The sequence below is a fragment of the Lissotriton vulgaris genome, chromosome 2_1 (genome assembly GCF_964263255.1).
Source record: "Lissotriton vulgaris chromosome 2_1, aLisVul1.2, whole genome shotgun sequence".
NCBI classification, from domain to species: Eukaryota; Metazoa; Chordata; class Amphibia; order Caudata; family Salamandridae; genus Lissotriton; species Lissotriton vulgaris.
This window is the reverse complement of record NC_141687.1, coordinates 2040030175-2040048755: the sequence shown is the minus strand read 5'-3', so window position 1 is coordinate 2040048755 and position 18581 is coordinate 2040030175. Positions and strand designations below refer to the sequence as shown.

At 50.9% G+C, this 18581-nt stretch overlaps 1 protein-coding gene across 4 annotated transcripts in view; it reads right to left on the bottom strand.

Annotated features, from left to right (window-relative positions):
- Positions 1–18581, bottom strand: part of SECISBP2L (SECIS binding protein 2 like) — an 877433-nt gene that overhangs the window by 698011 nt on the left and 160841 nt on the right. For all 4 annotated transcript variants that reach the window (XM_086958273.1, XM_086958272.1, XM_086958274.1 and 1 more), the window contains exon 4: positions 550–685. In XM_086958273.1, the coding sequence (XP_086814399.1) occupies positions 550–685 (136 nt within the window). The remainder of the gene's footprint in view (positions 1–549; positions 686–18581) is intronic.

Here is an 18581-nt window from a genome sequence, read left to right as displayed (position 1 = left end):
CTCTACCTCACAGTGGCATACCTGCACGAGCCACTCACTCCAAACAAGCATTGGCATAGCCAATAGGTCTCGCCTTTGGGACCTATAAATGTTTAGCCATGCAAAACTTGATGTTGTTGCACCAAGGATATTGTGCTGGATAACTAAACACTTATAAGGACCCAAAGTTGAGACCTACTGGCTATGCCAATGCTTGTTATTTGCTGAAGGTGGCATTATACATTTTGTAGTGATGCTGAAAGTAAAATTTGTTGTTCCATTAGTAGATCTTACAATGTATTTAGGCGGCTCTTTTTTCTTCTTGAGTTTCATCTGAGGGTGCCAGTGTACAGTGGGATGAGGGTGTCGAAGGGGGTTGTGAGCAAGCTGCCCATCAGCTGTTTTAATATTATAACCCCTTTCTTTTAAAAAGTAAGTGAATGTTGAGGTGTAATTCAGAGTAGGGAAGTGGTCTTTAAGTAGGTTGGAGTACTTGGCGCACAAAAAAGTTCAAGTGGATGGTAATGGTATGATGGTCACTTTAGTTACAAAGAGCACAAAAAAACATACCCGTTTGCTGAGCTGCATCCACCAACAGCACAATTTTGGATCGGGAATCAGGCCCAGATGCAGTAGTCTCTTTCTGAGTGGCAACATTTTTCATTGATGGTCTTTTACTTTTTATCAAACTCATGGAAGGCTGTGGCTAATTGGAGTTAAAATAAATATAAAGAAGGGTTACGATGCATGCAAAGAAAACCGTGTGATGAGGTCAACAAATATAAACTAAAATAAATCATTCCTTTACCAATTAGCATATTTCAAATCAATACTTGTACATGTACTAGTGTTGGTGTAAAGTGGATCACTGTATTCCAGTTTACAAGAAGGAAACCAACATTGGTAAAGCCCATTATTCTGGCCTATGCATGCTAGTCTGATAGTACGTTTTTTAATTTTTATTACAAACGTAACAAAAATAGAAGAAACTGAAATAAAGAAAACATGCCACTGCCTAAATGTGTAAGCCATATCCATGCAAGAAAGTAACATTTAAAAATAAATTACCACATGATTATAACAGAACAGCCTCCTAGCTGGCAGTGGACGTAGAACAGATACATACACCGGTTTTTAGCCTAAATGCACAGGACAGTAATATATGATAGTCATTAGTGCAAATTACAGGTACTATTAGTTCTGAATTACTATAACCTATACTATAAATGGAAAAATATTGGGGGGGAAAACTAGGCATTCCTTTGGTAAATTACTGGCCCATTACCATGGCACTAAAGTGCACTTTTTACGCAGATACACACATGTAATCAGGCAAAATTATGTGTCACTCATGAAGCAAGAGATCCAAAAGCTGAAATGGACTGACCCATTTCCCCAAGTTATATGCTGTGGTGGGCAGGCATGTAAAAAGTGAATGGCTGTTTAACTTGTCTTAGTATTGGGCAGACCCAAAGACCCTTTGTATGCATAGCTGTATTTTTTTTTTAACAATGCTTTTACCACATGAGACTGGAAAACCAACTAAAACCATGTACATGTACAGGAATTTATATAGCGCAAATCACCAACCGGTCTCTAAGCGCTTGCTTAGGGAACCCGTCCTGGTATTCCCCTTGCTTAGGGAACCCGTCCTGGTATTCCCCTGTGAGATAACCCCGGCAGGGTATTCGCAAGGTGAAAGCCAGGCATCCCGCCGCGAGGGGCCGTTGTGGAGATTAAGCAAGCTATTGCCCAGAGTCACAGAGTGTGAACCCGTGAATCGAGTAGGCACCGGAGTGAGAATTGTCGAGTTCGTGGACATTTTAGGACTCAAGACCCCGCTGAGCCGGGAATTGAACCCTGGTCCCGGGCTGACCTCTGCTTCCAGGTCTGCCTCCTCTAACCAGTGAGCCACACTTCTCCACTGATCTCATCTCAAGACCACATCGGACATAACAGTTTTGTAGTTTAATTTTAAAAACTTTTCAATCCAAATTTAGTAAAGCATCCGATGACCCTCTTTTACTCATTATTAAAGGATGTATTAAAATCCTGCCATCCTTTAAAAAGGGAGTACTAATACATTTACTATAAAAATAAAAAAGCAGGATAAATATCCATAATTGTAAAGACCAATAACACTGCTTAACAGAGAATAAAAAGATAAACCATAATATTCACAATTCACATATATAAAATAAATCACTATCTCGTACATAAAGATGAGAAAGTATTTATATTAGGACGGAGCCTGTGTGACTACCCATTACCTTTCGTAGACTATAAATATTCATACAGCAGATACAGTTCCCACTGCTATATTTCTGGTTTATCAAATAACAACACAGCTGCCAGTACTGGACCCGACTTCGTACATTTTTTGCAATTACCTTTTATGAATGAAACATACCGGTCTGTATTTGCTTACGTCACTATTTTATTGAATCATTTTTACTCACTAGTCCGATTTTCATTTTTTCTCAAGAACATTTTTTTGCATATACAAAATATATATAAATCAATACAATATTTACAATGACAAACAGAATTATGACAAATTTACATCACATCCGCAACAAGCCTTACTCACTCCATACATACCACTCACATTCACAACCGTACAACATAAACCTCTGAGGTATGGCCTTTTGTCAACAAGAATGCTTCATTGTACATATTACAGTAACCTTCTTGCTTATTCATAGAACTTGTGTGCTAAAACAAAGTCAGTTGGAATAGCTCATATAATTTCCTAACACAGTCCTTCTAATCTTTGGTATTGACAATAGACCAGGAAAGGTTGACGCGTTTCGAACCCCCCTATTGCGGGGTTCTCCTCAGGACCAAAAATAATTCTTCTAAGTCCTGTTAATGGTGTCTCAAGGGTGGTGGTGTTGTGGTGTGATCCCACTAGTTCTGATAGACGTTCTGCATGGGTCGGAGGTGCCCGTTCTTCACTGTTGGACTGCCCGCCCGGGGCTGAATATTTCTGTCGGCGTGTCCTTTTGTATCAACACGAGGTCCGATACAAGTTGTTTGAGCGGAATCGTTAGTTGGAAACGTCTAAGAGCAAACCAGACAGCCGCGACTGTGGTTTTTGCATTGGTCACCCCGAGTGGGATGGGTATGCTCGGACGTGAGTCCCATGCTCTCCACACCACTGGAGTCAAGCTATCCAGGCTGAAGACGGCTGATAGCCAGAAACCGGTCCTAGGATGCTTGATCGGGCTGGACTGTTCCCATGAGGCACAGGGCCAAGGCTGATTTGCATATAGCCATGTCTGAACTGTGGTGGTGTGAAGTGCAAAAAAACGATTGATTTAGGCCCAGATCTCTGTACTGTGTGAATGTATGACATTGTTCTGCATTCTGTCCATCAACTGTAGTTTTTGCATCCTGTTTACTTCAGACATTTTTCCACGACACTCACTGAATTCGACAACTCCTTAGTTCTTGTAATGTTAAGAAACTACGGCTTAGGAAGCTTATACGGGTGTATCAAAGACAGCCAGATGCTAAAGGTCAGATATAAGACTCTACATTATATAAATTGGCTACCAGACAAAAGGTTTTCCCTTAATATAAAGATTTCAACAATTCATGCCAAAACTTCCCTTCAAGACTACAAACATCTTCCCCCTGATTGATTAACATAAGGAATGACTAATGGATGGCAACTGTTTAAGATTAGTGGCATAGGCTCCTTCTTTAAAGAAGCCAGATTTGATACCCTTCTTGGAATGTGCCCTGCTTATACCCCCGCCTCCCCCCCACAGATATTGTTACATCTTCTGTGTCTCAGGCAGAGATCTTCAAACTTTACTAACTTCTCAAAAGACGCAATAGTGTTATCTACTGATTTAGTACAGAACATGTTTTCTGTAAGCAATCTACACTGCTCTGAGTTTTTGGTAGAAGGAGTAATATTAGGAAAGCAATCCATTGACAGAGATGTGGGCTTAATGGAATCGACGTACTGGAATTGTATTAGGTAGTAATAGTTTAAAGAAGTATGTTAATTTTCGTATATTTACACTGAAGAGCATGAATAACATGTTTACCTAAATCTGTAAAAACAAATTGAAGAGGTGATATTCAAGGGACTGGGTAAATATGTTCTCGTTTTGTGAGGAGCTAGCCAGTGTTTTGGGAGGATCTTTTTCACACAATTAGCGCAAGAGTCCAAGTGGCTATTAACCCTACTCCTACAGCAGCTTTATATGGTCTAACTTAGTTAACTTTTTTTTAGATAATATTGGCCTTTATTTTACTTTTATATCACATTGACCGTCCGCTCCTTAATTACCATGCACCTGAAAACTTTCACTAGCCCCGACTATGATGAGTGGGGGTCCAAAATAGAAAAATAAGTAAACATGAATTTTACAATCACGCTTGTATAAATAAAATTACCTTTCTGAAAGAGACCTTTTACTGTAGATTTCTCCTCTTTTGAATTTCCCCAGGAGCCAGACTGAATTCAGGAAAATTTTAAAGCAATTCTCTCTAATGCTTGGACATGCTTAGGCTTCATGCGGCTCCGAGTCGAATCGGTCTGTCTGGTCTGGATGTGATGTCAAGGTCACCTACGTCACTTACTTTCTGCGCCCTTCAACGCGGATCTGAAGCTAGCAGTCCTGTCTCTTGCCAGAACTTTTCCATAGGAAAAGCTTTCCTCCACTCACATTTTTTCTTACAGAAGGCAGTTATGTGCCCTGAAACTACAGGGGTCAGGTGTGTGGCCCAGAACGTCAAGATGGCAGTCGCACTCCAAGAGTGCCCCGGATCCCTCCGTCATCCGCTTTAGTCGTATGCTTTCCCCAGGATCAAAAATCTTTGCAAGTCCTCCCAAGCAGAGAGCCAGCTGAAGCGGCGATGTGCCCGAACCCTTTGGGGGGGGGGGGGGGGGGGGGTGGGGGAGGGGGGATGCTGGGCGCACGGAGCTCGAGAACGAACGCCTGTCAGAACGACCAGCGACAGCGCCGGAGCTACGACAAAATGGCGATGGTATAGCCTGGGGCCGATAAAGTGTGGGCTCCAGACTGTGCCGTGCTGGCGGTTGGGGTGTGGCTTAGCTGAATAGACGTCCCCTGCTGGGGGCGTAGCGGGCACGAGAACTCCACTGTGGCAGTGGAATCCAGCAGGTCCGCCCTTTTGCCCAACAAGAAGGCGACTGAGGCATGGTAAGGGAAGAACCCGGCTAGAGGCCCTGCACAAGATCGAAGAAGTGCCTGGTAGAGACCCCTGAACGACCCGTCTCCTGGCGCCGTCCGAGAGATCCTCTGGCTCCCTTTGCCCTGTGCAGAAGGAAGGCGGTAGCTGCCGCCACGCACAAACAAACAAAGCGGCCTCTTCTGCAGCAGTGTGACCGAGACAAGCGAGGATATATAACTACATTGGCTGCGGCTGGTCAGGACACCCGGTGCGGCCGGCTGGGCTCAGTAACCTTACCGAGATCGGCGGTCGGCTAATTCATACCCTGGAGCACCGGGAGTGTGGCTGCCAGCCCCTCGGGTCAGGTCCAGCGCCTGCGGGAAGAGCACAACACATAGTTGGCGGTGCCACAGTCAGAGTCAACGGACCACCTGCACAACCAGCCTTGAAAGGTAGGGCCGGGTGCTCTCAAGGGTGTTGAATCTTGAGGAGCGGTGGGAATATCTGGTTGATTTGGCAAGACTCTTGAGTTCACCCCTCCCTCCCGGGTGACTGTTGGGCTTACCAAAAGTGCTGGAGGCGCTGTCTGAGGTGTTGGCCCCCAGCTGGAGGTGACAGGCAATCTGTCTCGTAACAATCCCCCCCTTGATGGTGCACTCAGCATGCAGATCGGCAGAGCAGTCACTGGAGTAAAGGCGATTGAGCTCTCCTATACACATGCTGACCTGGGGTGGAGGGGCTTCCCCTGAGAACTTACCAAGAGGGCAGTAGTACCTGCGGCAACACCTAGAGCCCTTTTTGTGAGTAAGGAGTGGGAAGTGCAGGGGAAGCGTCGTGCTGAGCGCTGTGGCAATCACCGAGAGACAGTGGACCCTGAAGAGGCCCCCTCACACATTCCCACTGGGTGTCTTCTATGTGCACCACGCTTGATCTGGACACTCCCATAAGGACTAACGTGGTGGTACCTCGCTTCACCTAGATGTACTCTGCATGAGAAAAAAGGATCCCGATCACGTAGCTGTGGTCAGTCTTGGAAGTGAGACCATGGAGATCGGCACAAACTGCAGATACACATTGGTCCTTCCTGATACTGCCTTGCTATTGGAAAGGAAAAGGGAGCAAGACCACCGCCATCCCAGATCCGCATACATCAGTACACGACCGGGGCTTGGGCAATGGAGAACCGATATCAGATACGCCTGCCCAGTCAGGCGTAGATCTTGCTACTTTCCTGCAAGCTATAATGGCCACACAAGACTCAATAGAAACTAAGACAGGGGAGTTTCAGGTGGATGTGGCCCTCATCCTGCAAGATCTTCGCAATGCCACCACCCGGATAACGGAGGCCGAGACCCGACTCTAGACAACGGAGGATGATGTACTGCAACTGAAGGAGCAGGTCAAGCAGTTAATGACCTGCACGAATGACCTCCATAGGCGCACAGAAGATGCCAAAAATTGCTCATGATGGCACTATCTCCGCCTGGTGGGAATCCCTGTGGGATGAGAACCGGTACGGATAGGCACCTTTATCAAAGACATGATCACATATTGGATGTCCCCTGCTGCGCTCTCCACATTGGTTTGCTGTAGAACGTGCTCACCGAGCCCTTGCGCCCAGGCCGCCACCGGGAGCTCCACATCGCCCAATCAATGCTAGAATTCTAAAGTTCAAAGACAGATATGCTATCCTGTAGGCAGCTCGCACCCTAACCTGCTCTGTCCTATAGAGGAGCTAAAGTAATAATTTTCCCAGACTATACTAGGAAAGTGCAAGTACAGAGAAGATCCTACTACTCCCTAAAGCAGAAACGGAGATCCCTTGATCTGCCCTATAGGCTCCTTTGCCCGGCCTGTCTCAGAGTAGTATTTCAGAACTGGACACACTTCTTTGAAAATTCAGAAGCAGCATGGACCTGAGGAATGTCTGCTCCGTCCACAGACAGGTGCCCCTCCTCCAAACCCCCAGGAATCTTTGCAGCCTGCCAAACCTGCAAGATCCCACAGGCGACATATGCGTTCCCGAAGGGGGTGCAACTCCCAAAGAACCGTATCCACCTCACTGGCTGGGGCCCCTCAGGGACTACGCGAATCGCTGACACCTCGGAACCCATAAAGCCTCTCAGAGAGCCTTGCTGACCCATAAGGGGTTCTCAGCGGGAGGCCTCCCAGTCTCCATCCCTGAGATCAGAGGACACGGACCTTTCACGCAGCCGCCGCATCCAGGATGTAACGCACCATTACTAAAGCTTCTGTTCTGGGTAAATACAAATCCTGATATAAGGAGGGGTCCAATGCTGTATTTCCACATCTAGTTTACTACACTAGCTTGTTCTTCTTGTTCTAGTGTTTTTTTAATGGGGCGACAGATGCTTCAATGGGAGAAGTATAGGGTGGGGGGTGAGTTGGGAGCGGTGAGACAAAATGTTGCCCCTGTATTTGTTGAAATTGTTCTGCTCGAAGGTAACAATGGCTACAATGTTAAAGATGCGGAGGTAGGCGTCCTTTGGGTACATTTGAGGGAGTGGGGTCTTGTGGCAAATCCTAGGCACTCAGATCCCGCAACATGCCAGCACCGCCGGCTCTATAGAGCACCACCAGCCCAACATGACAGTGTCCCAGTACGGGGTGAATCTCTCAGAGTTCTTTCCTGGAAGGTGAATGGACTCCTAGATAAAGTGAAGTGGACTGCGATCTTGAAGTTCGCTCGGAGGGTTGCACCAGATGTCCTACTGCTCCATGAAACACATATTATGGGAAACCGTTACCCCTTTTATTGTGCCAAGGCTTCAAAAGAGTCTGGCACTGAGGGTTTTCTAGAGGATCCAGTGGAGATGCAATACTCCTGAGATGTTCCCTTCCCTTAACATTGACCCATACACGTAGCGACTCTCAGGGGCCAGTATGTGACCCTCACGGGGACGCTAGGAAAAACCACTATTAATTTAATGTCGCTCTATGTACCTCCTGCAACTCTGGGGACCACACTCCGAGCCCCTGTAGATGTAATATACTCTCTTCCCCAAGGGCTGAAAGTTATCGGACAGGACTTTAATGTGGTCCTAGAGTCCACTAAGGACGCCACGGGGACACCCTCTTCCCATAGAAGCCTGGGTGCTAGACGGCTGGTGGATTGGACATTCCAACTGGGCCTCTGATGTCTGGGAAACCTGGAACCCCCAGAAACTTCAGCATACCATACTCATTCCTGTATTGATTTAATCTTCATGCCTACCCAACCTGTCGGATGGTTACTGACATCCATAACCTAGCGCGTAGCATATAAGATCCCTCTCCCCTTCTGCTGCAGGTCGAGGGCCCCACTGGGGCCATACGTCCCGTTTGGAGGCTCAACACCTGGTTTCTCCAAGATCAAGAATACAAGAAGGCGGTTGGGGAGTAACTTAAACGCTACTTTCAATCCAATGAGGGTACAGTACAGCTTCAGGGGACATTGTGGGAGGCGGGAAAGCCACAGTCTGAGGTTACGCTAAAGGATCTCTCAAACACAAACGCTTAATGCAGGACCATCGTCTCTCCCAATTGGAGGCCCAGGTACTCAGTCTAGAGTAAAACCATACTGGGGCAGAGGGAGAAGCTGAAAGCCGACAGTTACACTTGATAAGGGAAGGAATTAAACATATATCACTCAAATCAGCCAAGCTGATCTGGAGGTCTTCTGCTGCGCAGACTTATGGATGGGGTGATCAAAATGGTAAATTGCTTCACTGGCTTGTTTCCCATCCCCTGGCCAACCGGATTGTTACGAAGATCAGTGATACTAGAGGTCACATATCCCACACTCCAGTCGCAAATGTGCTCTACCCAGTAGACTGAGTTAAAGATCCCGCTGCCATCACGCACTTTCTACAGAGCATCCTCCTCCAATCTCCTCTCTCGAGATGCGCTCATCTGAGCCCTGAGCTTTAATATTTGAGAGCCTTAGAAGAGGCAACCTCATCACTCGCAAACCGTTAGACTCACGGGTCGAACGGCCTCCCAGCAGAGTACTAAATGGCGTTTCAGGAAACTTTGGTCCTGCGTCTTCATGCCTTGTTAAGAGGAAGCGATAAAGACATTCCCTAGAAACTGATATGGCTACGATTGTAGTCCACATGGTCTGGTCCCTGCACCGCTATCACCAGCGACTGGTCCGTGAAAGTGAATAAGCTGAGCGAGATGTTAAGCTGGACAGTCCCCCTATGTCCCCTTGCCCTTCTCTTGGGGGTCATGGAAGGTATGGCTGGATCCAGGATTGAAACGGTTTCTGGGAGTGGCCCTCCTGGTGGCTAAGAGACATTGCAGAGACCTGGAAAGACCCTGCCGCCCAGTCAATCGCGAAGTGGAGGAAAGGAGTGGAGTGCTGTTCAAGAGAAACCAGTATACGAGGCATGAGGCTGCCAAGTATGAGCGAATATGGGGCAAATGGTTGGTTTGATAGTGTAGGGAGGTACAAGAGGGAGGGGGTAACCGTCACTCCGTTTAAGCCCCGTCTTTTTCGGAATCGGGTGTGTTTTTTAGCTTCTTTCTCTCCTCTTCCCATTAGCTGGAATTTTACATTCCTGCCAATGGGAAGAGGAGAGAAAGAAAGACACACCCCCGTATCCGAAAATGACTGTGCTTTTCGTAGAGTCATTTCTGCTTGACCGCCGCCGGAGAAGCAAGGGAGAACATCAGAGTCCTCCGCCCCAGCCGGTGAGTGCTCGCTTTTCTTTTCTCTGCCTCTTGTTTGTGCTCTGTTGTGATTGTTTTTCTGCCCTCTGTTCCGTCGTTGTGATTGTTTTTCTGCCCTCTGTTCCGTCGTTGTGATTGTTTTTCTGCCCTCTGTTCCCTCATTTTTCTGCCCTCCAAACACCACTGTACCGCACTGGTTTAATTTAGTTTCTCGCTGCCTCGGGGAGTCGGACTCAGACTACAGATCACTCAGCCAATAGGAAGGTTTGTCTCAGACTCCTGCGCAAGCCGTAGCAGCCGAGACGCCATTGGTCCGTGTACTCGGTCCCGCCCCCTCCCTCAGCCAGGTGCGTTGTGGCACTGGAGCGCTTGCACACTGTAAATGCAGACCGGGGGAGGGACCGCTGTGCACACGGTAGAAGACAGGTCGCTTCTTTGCTGATGGTTGAGTACCTTCGCGGCTGTCATGATTACCGAGGATTGTTTTTTCGTGGGGCATGCAGCCTCAGGTACGTGTAGGTGACTATTTACAGAGAACGCTTGTTGATGGCCCATGTCTGCTCTGCGATTACGCACTGCCGCAGATAGACTTTCTGTTTGGTGTAAGTAAGTGCGTGTTTCCCGCCAGGGTTCCTATTACATCACTTTTTAGGTCTCGGCTAGCGAAGGCTGCGCTTGCGCAGTCTCGCTGGCGAGATTTTATGTTTTCGTGTCGGTGACTATTTACACAGAACGCTTGTTGATGGCCCATGTCTGCTCGGCGAGTGCGCAGTGCCGCAGATTGACTTTGTTTGGTTTAAGTGTGTGTTTCCCACCAGGGTTCCGATTACATCACTTTTTATGTCCGGGACCACTGCCAGCACGTTCTCAGATCCCACAATGCTGCTACCCAATGAAACTTATCCACCCTTTTTAATCCCCTTGTATGCACAGGCGTGCCATTTATTATGTCTGCTGCAAAGGGATAGTGGTCCAAAGCCGTTCAGAGATAAGAAACATTGATAATAAGACAAGCCTTGATGAGCTGCTTATGTATTTGTCCAAGTCCAGCCGGACAAGGAATTTATTTTAACAATGAAGAAATATTTATAGATAACATTACAAGGAATAAAGAGCACAAACCTGTGCCTTACCGCAGAATAGAAAAATTAAAGAGACGAAAAATGAGTATGAGAAAGGAAAGGTTTACAGGCAAGGGAGAAGAAGAGCAAACTGGACACTTTCAGATCGATAGTGCAAGTGTTTAACCAGAGTAGTATACACAGCAAATGATACACATTGGTTTAGGGGAAAGGGGAGGGCTCATTGAGAGTGCATACTTTCAGGCATATTCTGGATGTTTTGTTTATGCAGTCGCAGAGCAAGCACACTATCCTCTGTCACGAACGAAACAGGACATGTCATTTCGTCTATTTTTATTTATTATTAACTATTTGATTCTAATAACTATCCATTCGTCCTCTGGAGGAAGTGACCCAACCTGCGTCTTATTATTCTTGTCGTTCAGATGTGTTCTTACGTCAACGGTCCTGTCTGAGCATGCCCCGACTCTTTCCTTCTTAGTAGGACAGACCTTTGCGCCACACATGTGATTTATGTAACAACTATGTAAATGTCACTCGACACAGCAAGAATGTAAAGGGAGCTCTTATCAACTCACATGCGGCTTTTGTTTTGGTTATATTGTTTGTACCTGTTGTGCGTGCTACTTTCCTGGCTGAAGTGCCTTGGGCTCAGTTGTATATAGAGGTTCTTGCAAGATAAACTTGTTTTTGGGGCATTTCTTCTTTGGTAATTGCAGTTAGAGTTTTTAATAACCGTAAATGATTTCAACATCGCCCGAGCCCCAAGACATAATGTTACATTCAACCAGGGTTATGCTCATTTTACCCAATAGTACTTTGGATACCATGATTTGTAGTCTTGCTTTCATGTTGCATCTTTGAGCCACATACCTTTAATGGTTTCATTTGGTATTGGTTTTACTTGATCAATATAAATGTGTAGTTTTTCTGCCCTCTGTTCCCTCGTTTTTCTACCCTCTGTTCCCTCGTTTTTCTGCCCTCTGTGCCCTCGTTTTTCTGCCCTCTGCTCCCTCGTTTTTCTGCCCTCTGCTCCCTCGTTGTGATCTATTTTTCTGGCCTCTGTTCGCTGTGTGTGTGTGTGTGGGGGGGGGGGGAGGGGGCTCTGTGTGTGTGGGGGGGCTCTGTGTGTGTGGGGGGGCTCTGTGTGTGGGGGGGGGCTCTGTGTGTGGGGGGGGGCTCTGTGTGTGGGGGGGGGCTCTGTGTGTGGGGGGGGCTCTGTGTATGCGTGTGAGGGGGGGCTCTGTGTGTGTGTGGGGCTCTGTATGCGTGTGAGGGGGGGCTCTGTGTGTGTGTGTGTGGGGCTGTGTGTGTGTGTGGGGCTGTGTGTGTGAGGGGGCTCTGTGTGTGTGTGAGGGGCTCTGTGTGTGTGTGTGTGTGTGTGTGTGTGAGGGGGGCTCTGTGTGTGTGAGAGTGTGTGAGAGTGTGTGAGAGTGTGTGAGAGTGTGTGAGAGTGTGTGTGTGTGTGAGTGTGTGTGTGTGTGTGTGTGTGTGTGTGTGTGTGTGTGTGTGTGTGTGTGTGTGTGTGTGTGTGTGTGTGTGTGTGTGTGTGTGTGTGTGTGTGTGTGTGTGTGTGTGTGTGTGTGTGTGTGTGTGTGTGAGGGGCTCTGTGTGTGTGTGTGAGGGGCTCTGTGTGTGTGTGTGAGGGGCTCTGTGTGTGTGTGTGAGGGGCTCTGTGTGTGTGTGTGAGGGGCTCTGTGTGTGTGTGTGTGTGTGTGTGTGTGTGAGGGGCTCTGTGTGTGTGTGTGTGTGTGTGAGGGGCTCTGTGTGTGTGTGTGTGTGTGTGTGAGGGGCTCTGTGTGTGTGTGTGTGAGGGGCTCTGTGTGTGTGTGTGTGAGGGGCTCTGCGTGTCTGTGAGGGGCTCTGCGTGTCTGTGAGGGGCTCTGCGTGTCTGTGAGGGGCTCTGCGTGTCTGTGAGGGGCTCTGCGTGTCTGTGAGGGGCTCTGCGTGTCTGTGAGGGGCTCTGCGTGTCTGTGAGGGGCTCTGCGTGTCTGTGAGGGGCTCTGCGTGTCTGTGAGGGGCTCTGCGTGTCTGTGAGGGGCTCTGCGTGTCTGTGAGGGGCTCTGCGTGTCTGTGAGGGGCTCTGCGTGTCTGTGAGGGGCTCTGCGTGTCTGTGAGGGGCTCTGCGTGTCTGTGAGGGGCTCTGTGTGTGTGTGTGTGTGTGTGAGGGGCTCTGCGTGTCTGTGAGGGGCTCTGTGTGTGTGTGTGTGTGTGTGTGAGGGGCTCTGCGTGTGTGTGTGTGTGTGTGTGTGTGTGTGTGAGGGGCTCTGCGTGTGTGTGTGTGGGGCTCTGTGTATGCGTGTGAGGGGGGGCTCTGTGTGTGTGTGAGGGGGGCTCTGTGTGTGTGCGAGGGGCTCTGTGTGTGTGTGTGTGTGTGCGCGAGGGGCTATCTGTGTGTGTGTGTGTGTGTGTGCGCGCGAGGGGCTCTCTGTGTGTGTGTGTGTGTGTGTGTGTGTGTGTGTGTGTGTGTGTGTGAGGGTGTAATGGCAGAGTTTTTGGCTTTATTTAGCAGTGATATAGATCATTAGTCTTGCTCGCATCTAGTATAGGTATTCTTAGCCTGTGTTGGCCCTTTTAAGCCCTTTTTTCCAGATCTAGAAGAGGATAGCTGCTTAATATGCCTTTATTCTTGACTTTCACCTGTCTATTGCCTATTGGCTTTGACATATTAGACATATTGGTATGGTTTATGTAGGTATTCTGACAGAGCTAAGGAGCATTTCACCCCTTTTCAGGCCTACAGGCCTAGAGCTAGAGGGACTCCATCTTGATGGAAGCAGAGAGGCTTTTCAGGGCAAAGGCAATGTTTATAGTTAAGGCTGTTTTTCACTTGGAGAGAACCGGTCTGGGCCAGCCCTTATCGGTAGGCTGTATTATTCTCTGTGTTGAAGACACCACAAAAGGCTGGCCAGCTGGGTGTGTGTCCTTGATGCGAAGTGGTGCAGAGATCTGGTGGGCGGCAAGCTGCTGGCTGGAACTTTCCATGAGGAAACAGCATTCTATATCAGTGAAGTGCAGAGGCGGAGTCAGTCAGTCAAGAGAGAGTGAGTCGAGGAGAGAGTCAAGCAGAGGGTCAGTCCAGCAGAGAGTCGAGCAGTGGAGTGGAGTTGGCAGAGAGAGAGAGAGGGTTCAAGCTGGAGAAGAGCTGAGTTGAATAGTGAGCTGGAACTGAAGGAAGCAGTCAGAAGCAGTTGCTTATCAGGAGGAGGTGTGAATAGCTGGAGTCTGAAGTAATGCCTTTTAGAAGAGATAGAGGAGAGATCGTGGACTAACCTATGGGAGCAGATGGAGTTAATTGGACATTGGCGCAGAGACAGAGTGAATAAGCTAGTGGAATGAACGGTGATCAGAGCGGCAGGAACCATTAAGATTGAAGACGGAAGGTGGAGAGACAGTTCGTGTGGGGGAGAGGAGTCCAGAGACAGAGTGATCAGCGCAGAGGTGTACCCAAGAGTGCAGGAGAGAGAGAGAGTCTGAGATGAGCCAAGGCACAGACGAGAGAGGAACCCAGATGACAGCTAGAACAAGACTTCACACTAATCAGGTGATATTGTTTTCATCACATTAGCTACACTTACACTTTATGTCTAATCTTTTCCCTTTCAGCGGAGTGTTCCTGTTATGTGTAATCTTTTCTCTTTCAAGCGGTGTGTTCTACCTATAGTCTTTGTCAGATTTATGTAAATGTTTATATTGTTATAATAAAACAACCCCCAGTTTGTAGAAAACTGGCACGTGTCCCCTTGTATTCTTGTTCACTGAAGGTAAATGTAGCTCCTAGGTGTTTGCTAGGCACGTGAATGGATGAGTAATCCCAATCAGGTAAGTGGTGATCACATAAATAGGGAGTGAGTGGACTTTTGATGCCAAGAATAGGGAGCACACGATATTAATTGGCTAACTCCTAATATTGTAGTAGCAGACCCTTAGTGAAGAGACTTCCTAATATATATATATATATGTATAGGTGTTCATAGGAATGTGGTCGTCGTTGATATGCGGCGTTAGTGAGAGCACTGGGGGGTCGAACCAGTGTGTATACCCACTGGATTGTGGCTTGAATAAGTGAGAGCGCTAGGAGGTTGAACTAGCGTGGAGATCGACAGGATTGTTGATCGTTTGGAAAAGGGAGCATTGGGTTCTGCAGGCCCATGTGTAGTCGCACCGGATTGTGCGCAATATCTGCCCTAGGGTAGACCGGTCTGGGTCTGAGTGGCCGCGAGACCAACTGATGTAAATAAGTGTGGTGTAGGGTATGGATATCCCTAGTAATCAGTGAGTATTCTTAGTATCCCTATAGATTTAGTGGTGTTTTTAATAATATGAGCTTGTATATTGCGAGTTCCCCATCCTCAGGTAGGTACCAGGTGCCTGGATAGAGGAGTCCTGAGGAGGGAAGGTGAGTACGTTCTGGCTGGGTTGGAGGGGCCCCTGGGGGCTGATCCCACCTACTCAGAAAATCCAGCCATAACAGAGGGGCTCTGTGTGTGTGTGTGTGTGTGTGTGTGTGTGTGAGGGGCTGTGTGTGTGTGTGTGTGAGGGGCTCTGTGTGTGTGTGTGAGGGGCTCTGTGTGTGTGTGTGTGAGGGGCTCTGTGTGTGTGTGTGTGTGAGGGGCTCTGTGTGTGTGTGTGTGTGAGGGGCTCTGTGTGTGTGTGTGTGTGAGAGGCTCTGTGTGTGTGTGTGTGTGAGGGGCTCTGTGTGTGTGTGTGTGAGGGGCTTTGCGTGTGTGTGCGTGTGTGTGTCTGTGAGGGGCTCTGCGTGTGCGTGTCTGTGAGGGGCTCTGCGTGTGCGTGTCTGTGAGGGGCTCTGCGGGTGCGTGTCTGTGAGGGGCTCTGCGGGTGCGTGTCTGTGAGGGGCTCTGCGGGTGCGTGTCTGTGAGGGGCTCTGCGGGTGCGTGTCTGTGAGGGGCTCTGCGTGTCTGTGAGGGGCTCTGCGTGTCTGTGAGGGGCTCTGCGTGTCTGTGAGGGGCTCTGCGTGTCTGTGAGGGGCTCTGCGTGTCTGTGAGGGGCTCTGCGTGTCTGTGAGGGGCTCTGCGTGTCTGTGAGGGGCTCTGCGTGTCTGTGAGGGGCTCTGCGTGTCTGTGAGGGGCTCTGCGTGTCTGTGAGGGGCTCTGCGTGTCTGTGAGGGGCTCTGCGTGTCTGTGAGGGGCTCTGCGTGTCTGTGAGGGGCTCTGCGTGTCTGTGAGGGGCTCTGCGTGTCTGTGAGGGGCTCTGCGTGTCTGTGAGGGGCTCTGCGTGTCTGTGAGGGGCTCTGCGTGTCTGTGAGGGGCTCTGCGTGTCTGTGAGGGGCTCTGCGTGTCTGTGAGGGGCTCTGCGTGTCTGTGAGGGGCTCTGCGTGTCTGTGAGGGGCTCTGCGTGTCTGTGAGGGGCTCTGCGTGTCTGAGGGGCTCTGCGTGTCTGTGAGGGGCTCTGCGTGTCTGTGAGGGGCTCTGCGTGTCTGTGAGGGGCTCTGCGTGTCTGTGAGGGGCTCTGTGTGTGGGGGCTCTGTGTGTGTGTGTGTGTGTGGGGGCTCTGTGTGTGTGTGTGTGTGTGAGGGGCTCTGCGTGTGTGTGTGTGTGTGTGTGTGAGGGGCTCTGCGTGTGTGTGTGTGTGTGTGAGGGGCTCTGCGTGTGTGTGTGTGTGTGAGGGGCTCTGCGTGTGTGTGTGTGTGTGTGAGGGGCTCTGCGTGTGTGTGTGTGTGTGTGAGGGGCTCTGCGTGTGTGTGTGTGTGTGTGAGGGGCTCTGCGTGTGTGTGTGTGTGTGTGAGGGGCTCTGCGTGTGTGTGTGTGTGTGAGTGTGTGTGAGGGGCTCTGCGTGTGTGTGTGTGTGAGGGGCTCTGCGTGTGTGTGTGTGTGAGGGGCTCTGCGTGTGTGTGTCTGTGAGGGGCTCTGCGTGTGTGTGTCTGTGAGGGGCTCTGCGTGTGTGTCTGTGAGGGGCTCTGCGTGTGTGTCTGTGAGGGGCTCTGCGTGTCTGTGAGGGGCTCTGCGTGTCTGTGAGGGGCTCTGCGTGTCTGTGAGGGGCTCTGCGTGTCTGTGAGGGGCTCTGCGTGTCTGTGAGGGGCTCTGCGTGTCTGTGAGGGGCTCTGCGTGTCTGTGAGGGGCTCTGCGTGTCTGTGAGGGGCTCTGCGTGTCTGTGAGGGGCTCTGCGTGTCTGTGAGGGGCTCTGCGTGTCTGTGAGGGGCTCTGCGTGTCTGTGAGGGGCTCTGCGTGTCTGTGAGGGGCTCTGCGTGTGTGGGGGGCTCTGCGTGTCTGTGAGGGGGCTCTGTGTGTGTGGGGGGGCTCTGTGTGTGTGGGGGGGGCTCTGTGTGTGTGGGGGGGCTCTGTGTGTGTGGGGGGGGCTCTGTGTGTGTGGGGGGGGCTCTGTGTGTGTGGGGGGGGCTCTGTGTGTGTGGGGGGGGCTCTGTGTGTGTGGGGGGGGCTCTGTGTGTGTGGGGGGCTCTGTGTGTGTGGGGGGCTCTGTGTGTGTGGGGGGCTCTGTGTGTGTGGGGGCTCTGTGTGTGGGGGGCTCTGTGTGTGTGGGGGCTCTGTGTGTGTGGGGGGCTCTGTGTGTGTGGGGGGCTCTGTGTGTGTGGGGGGCTCTGTGTGTGTGGGGGGCTCTGTGTGTGTGGGGGGCTATGTGTGTGTGGGGGGCTATGTGTGTGTGGGGGGCTCTGTGTGTGTGGGGGGCTCTGTGTGTGGGGGGCTCTGTGTGTGGGGGGCTCTGTGTGGGGGGGCTCTGTGTGGGGGGGGCTCTGTGTGGGGGGCTCTGTGTGTGGGGGGCTCTGTGTGTGGGGGGCTCTGTGTGTGTGGGGGCTCTGTGTGTGGGGGGGGCTCTGTGTGTGGGGGGGGCTCTGTGTGTGGGGGGGGCTCTGTGTGTGGGGGGGGCTCTGTGTGTGGGGGGGGCTCTGTGTGTGGGGGGGGCTCTGTGTGTGGGGGGGGGCTCTGTGTGTGTGGGGGGCTCTGTGTGTGGGGGGGGGCTCTGTGTGTGTGTGTGTGTGTGTGTGGGCTCTGTGTGTGTGTGGGCTCTGTGTGTGTGTGGGGGGCTCCCTGTGTGTGTGGGGGCTCTGTGTGTGGGGGGCTCTGTGTGTGGGGGGCTGTGTGGGGGGGCTGTGTGTGGGGGGCTGTGTGTGGGGGGCTGTGTGTGTGGGGGCTGTGTGTGTGGGGGCTGTGTGTGTGGGGGCTCTGTGTGTGTGGGGGGCTCTGTGTGTGGGGGGCTCTGTGTGTGGGGGCTCTGTGTGTGGGGGGGGCTCTGTGTGTGGGGGGGGCTCTGTGTGTGGGGGGGCTCTGTGTGTGGGGGGGGCTCTGTGTGTGGGGGGGCTCTGTGTGTGGGGGGGGCTCTGTGTGTGGGGGGGGCTCTGTGTGTGGGGGGGGCTCTCTGTGTGTGTGGGCTCTGTGTGTGTGTGGGGGGGCTCCCTGTGTTTGGGGGCTCTGTGTGGGGGGGCTCTGTGTGGGGGGCTCTGTGTGGTGGGGGGCTCTGTGTGGGGGTGCTCTGTGTGGGGGGGCTCTGTGTTGGGGGGGCTCTGTGTTGGGGGGGCTCTGTGTGTGGGGGGGCTCTGTGTGTGGGGGGGCTCTGTGTGTGGGGGGGGGTTCTGTGTGTGGGGGGGCTCTGTGTGTGTGGGGGGCTCTGTGTGTGTGGGGGCTCTGTGTGTGTGGGGGCTCTGTGTGTGTGGGGGGCTCTGTGTGTGGGGGGCTCTGTGTGGGCTCTGTGTGTGTGGGGGGGGCTCCCTGTGTTTGG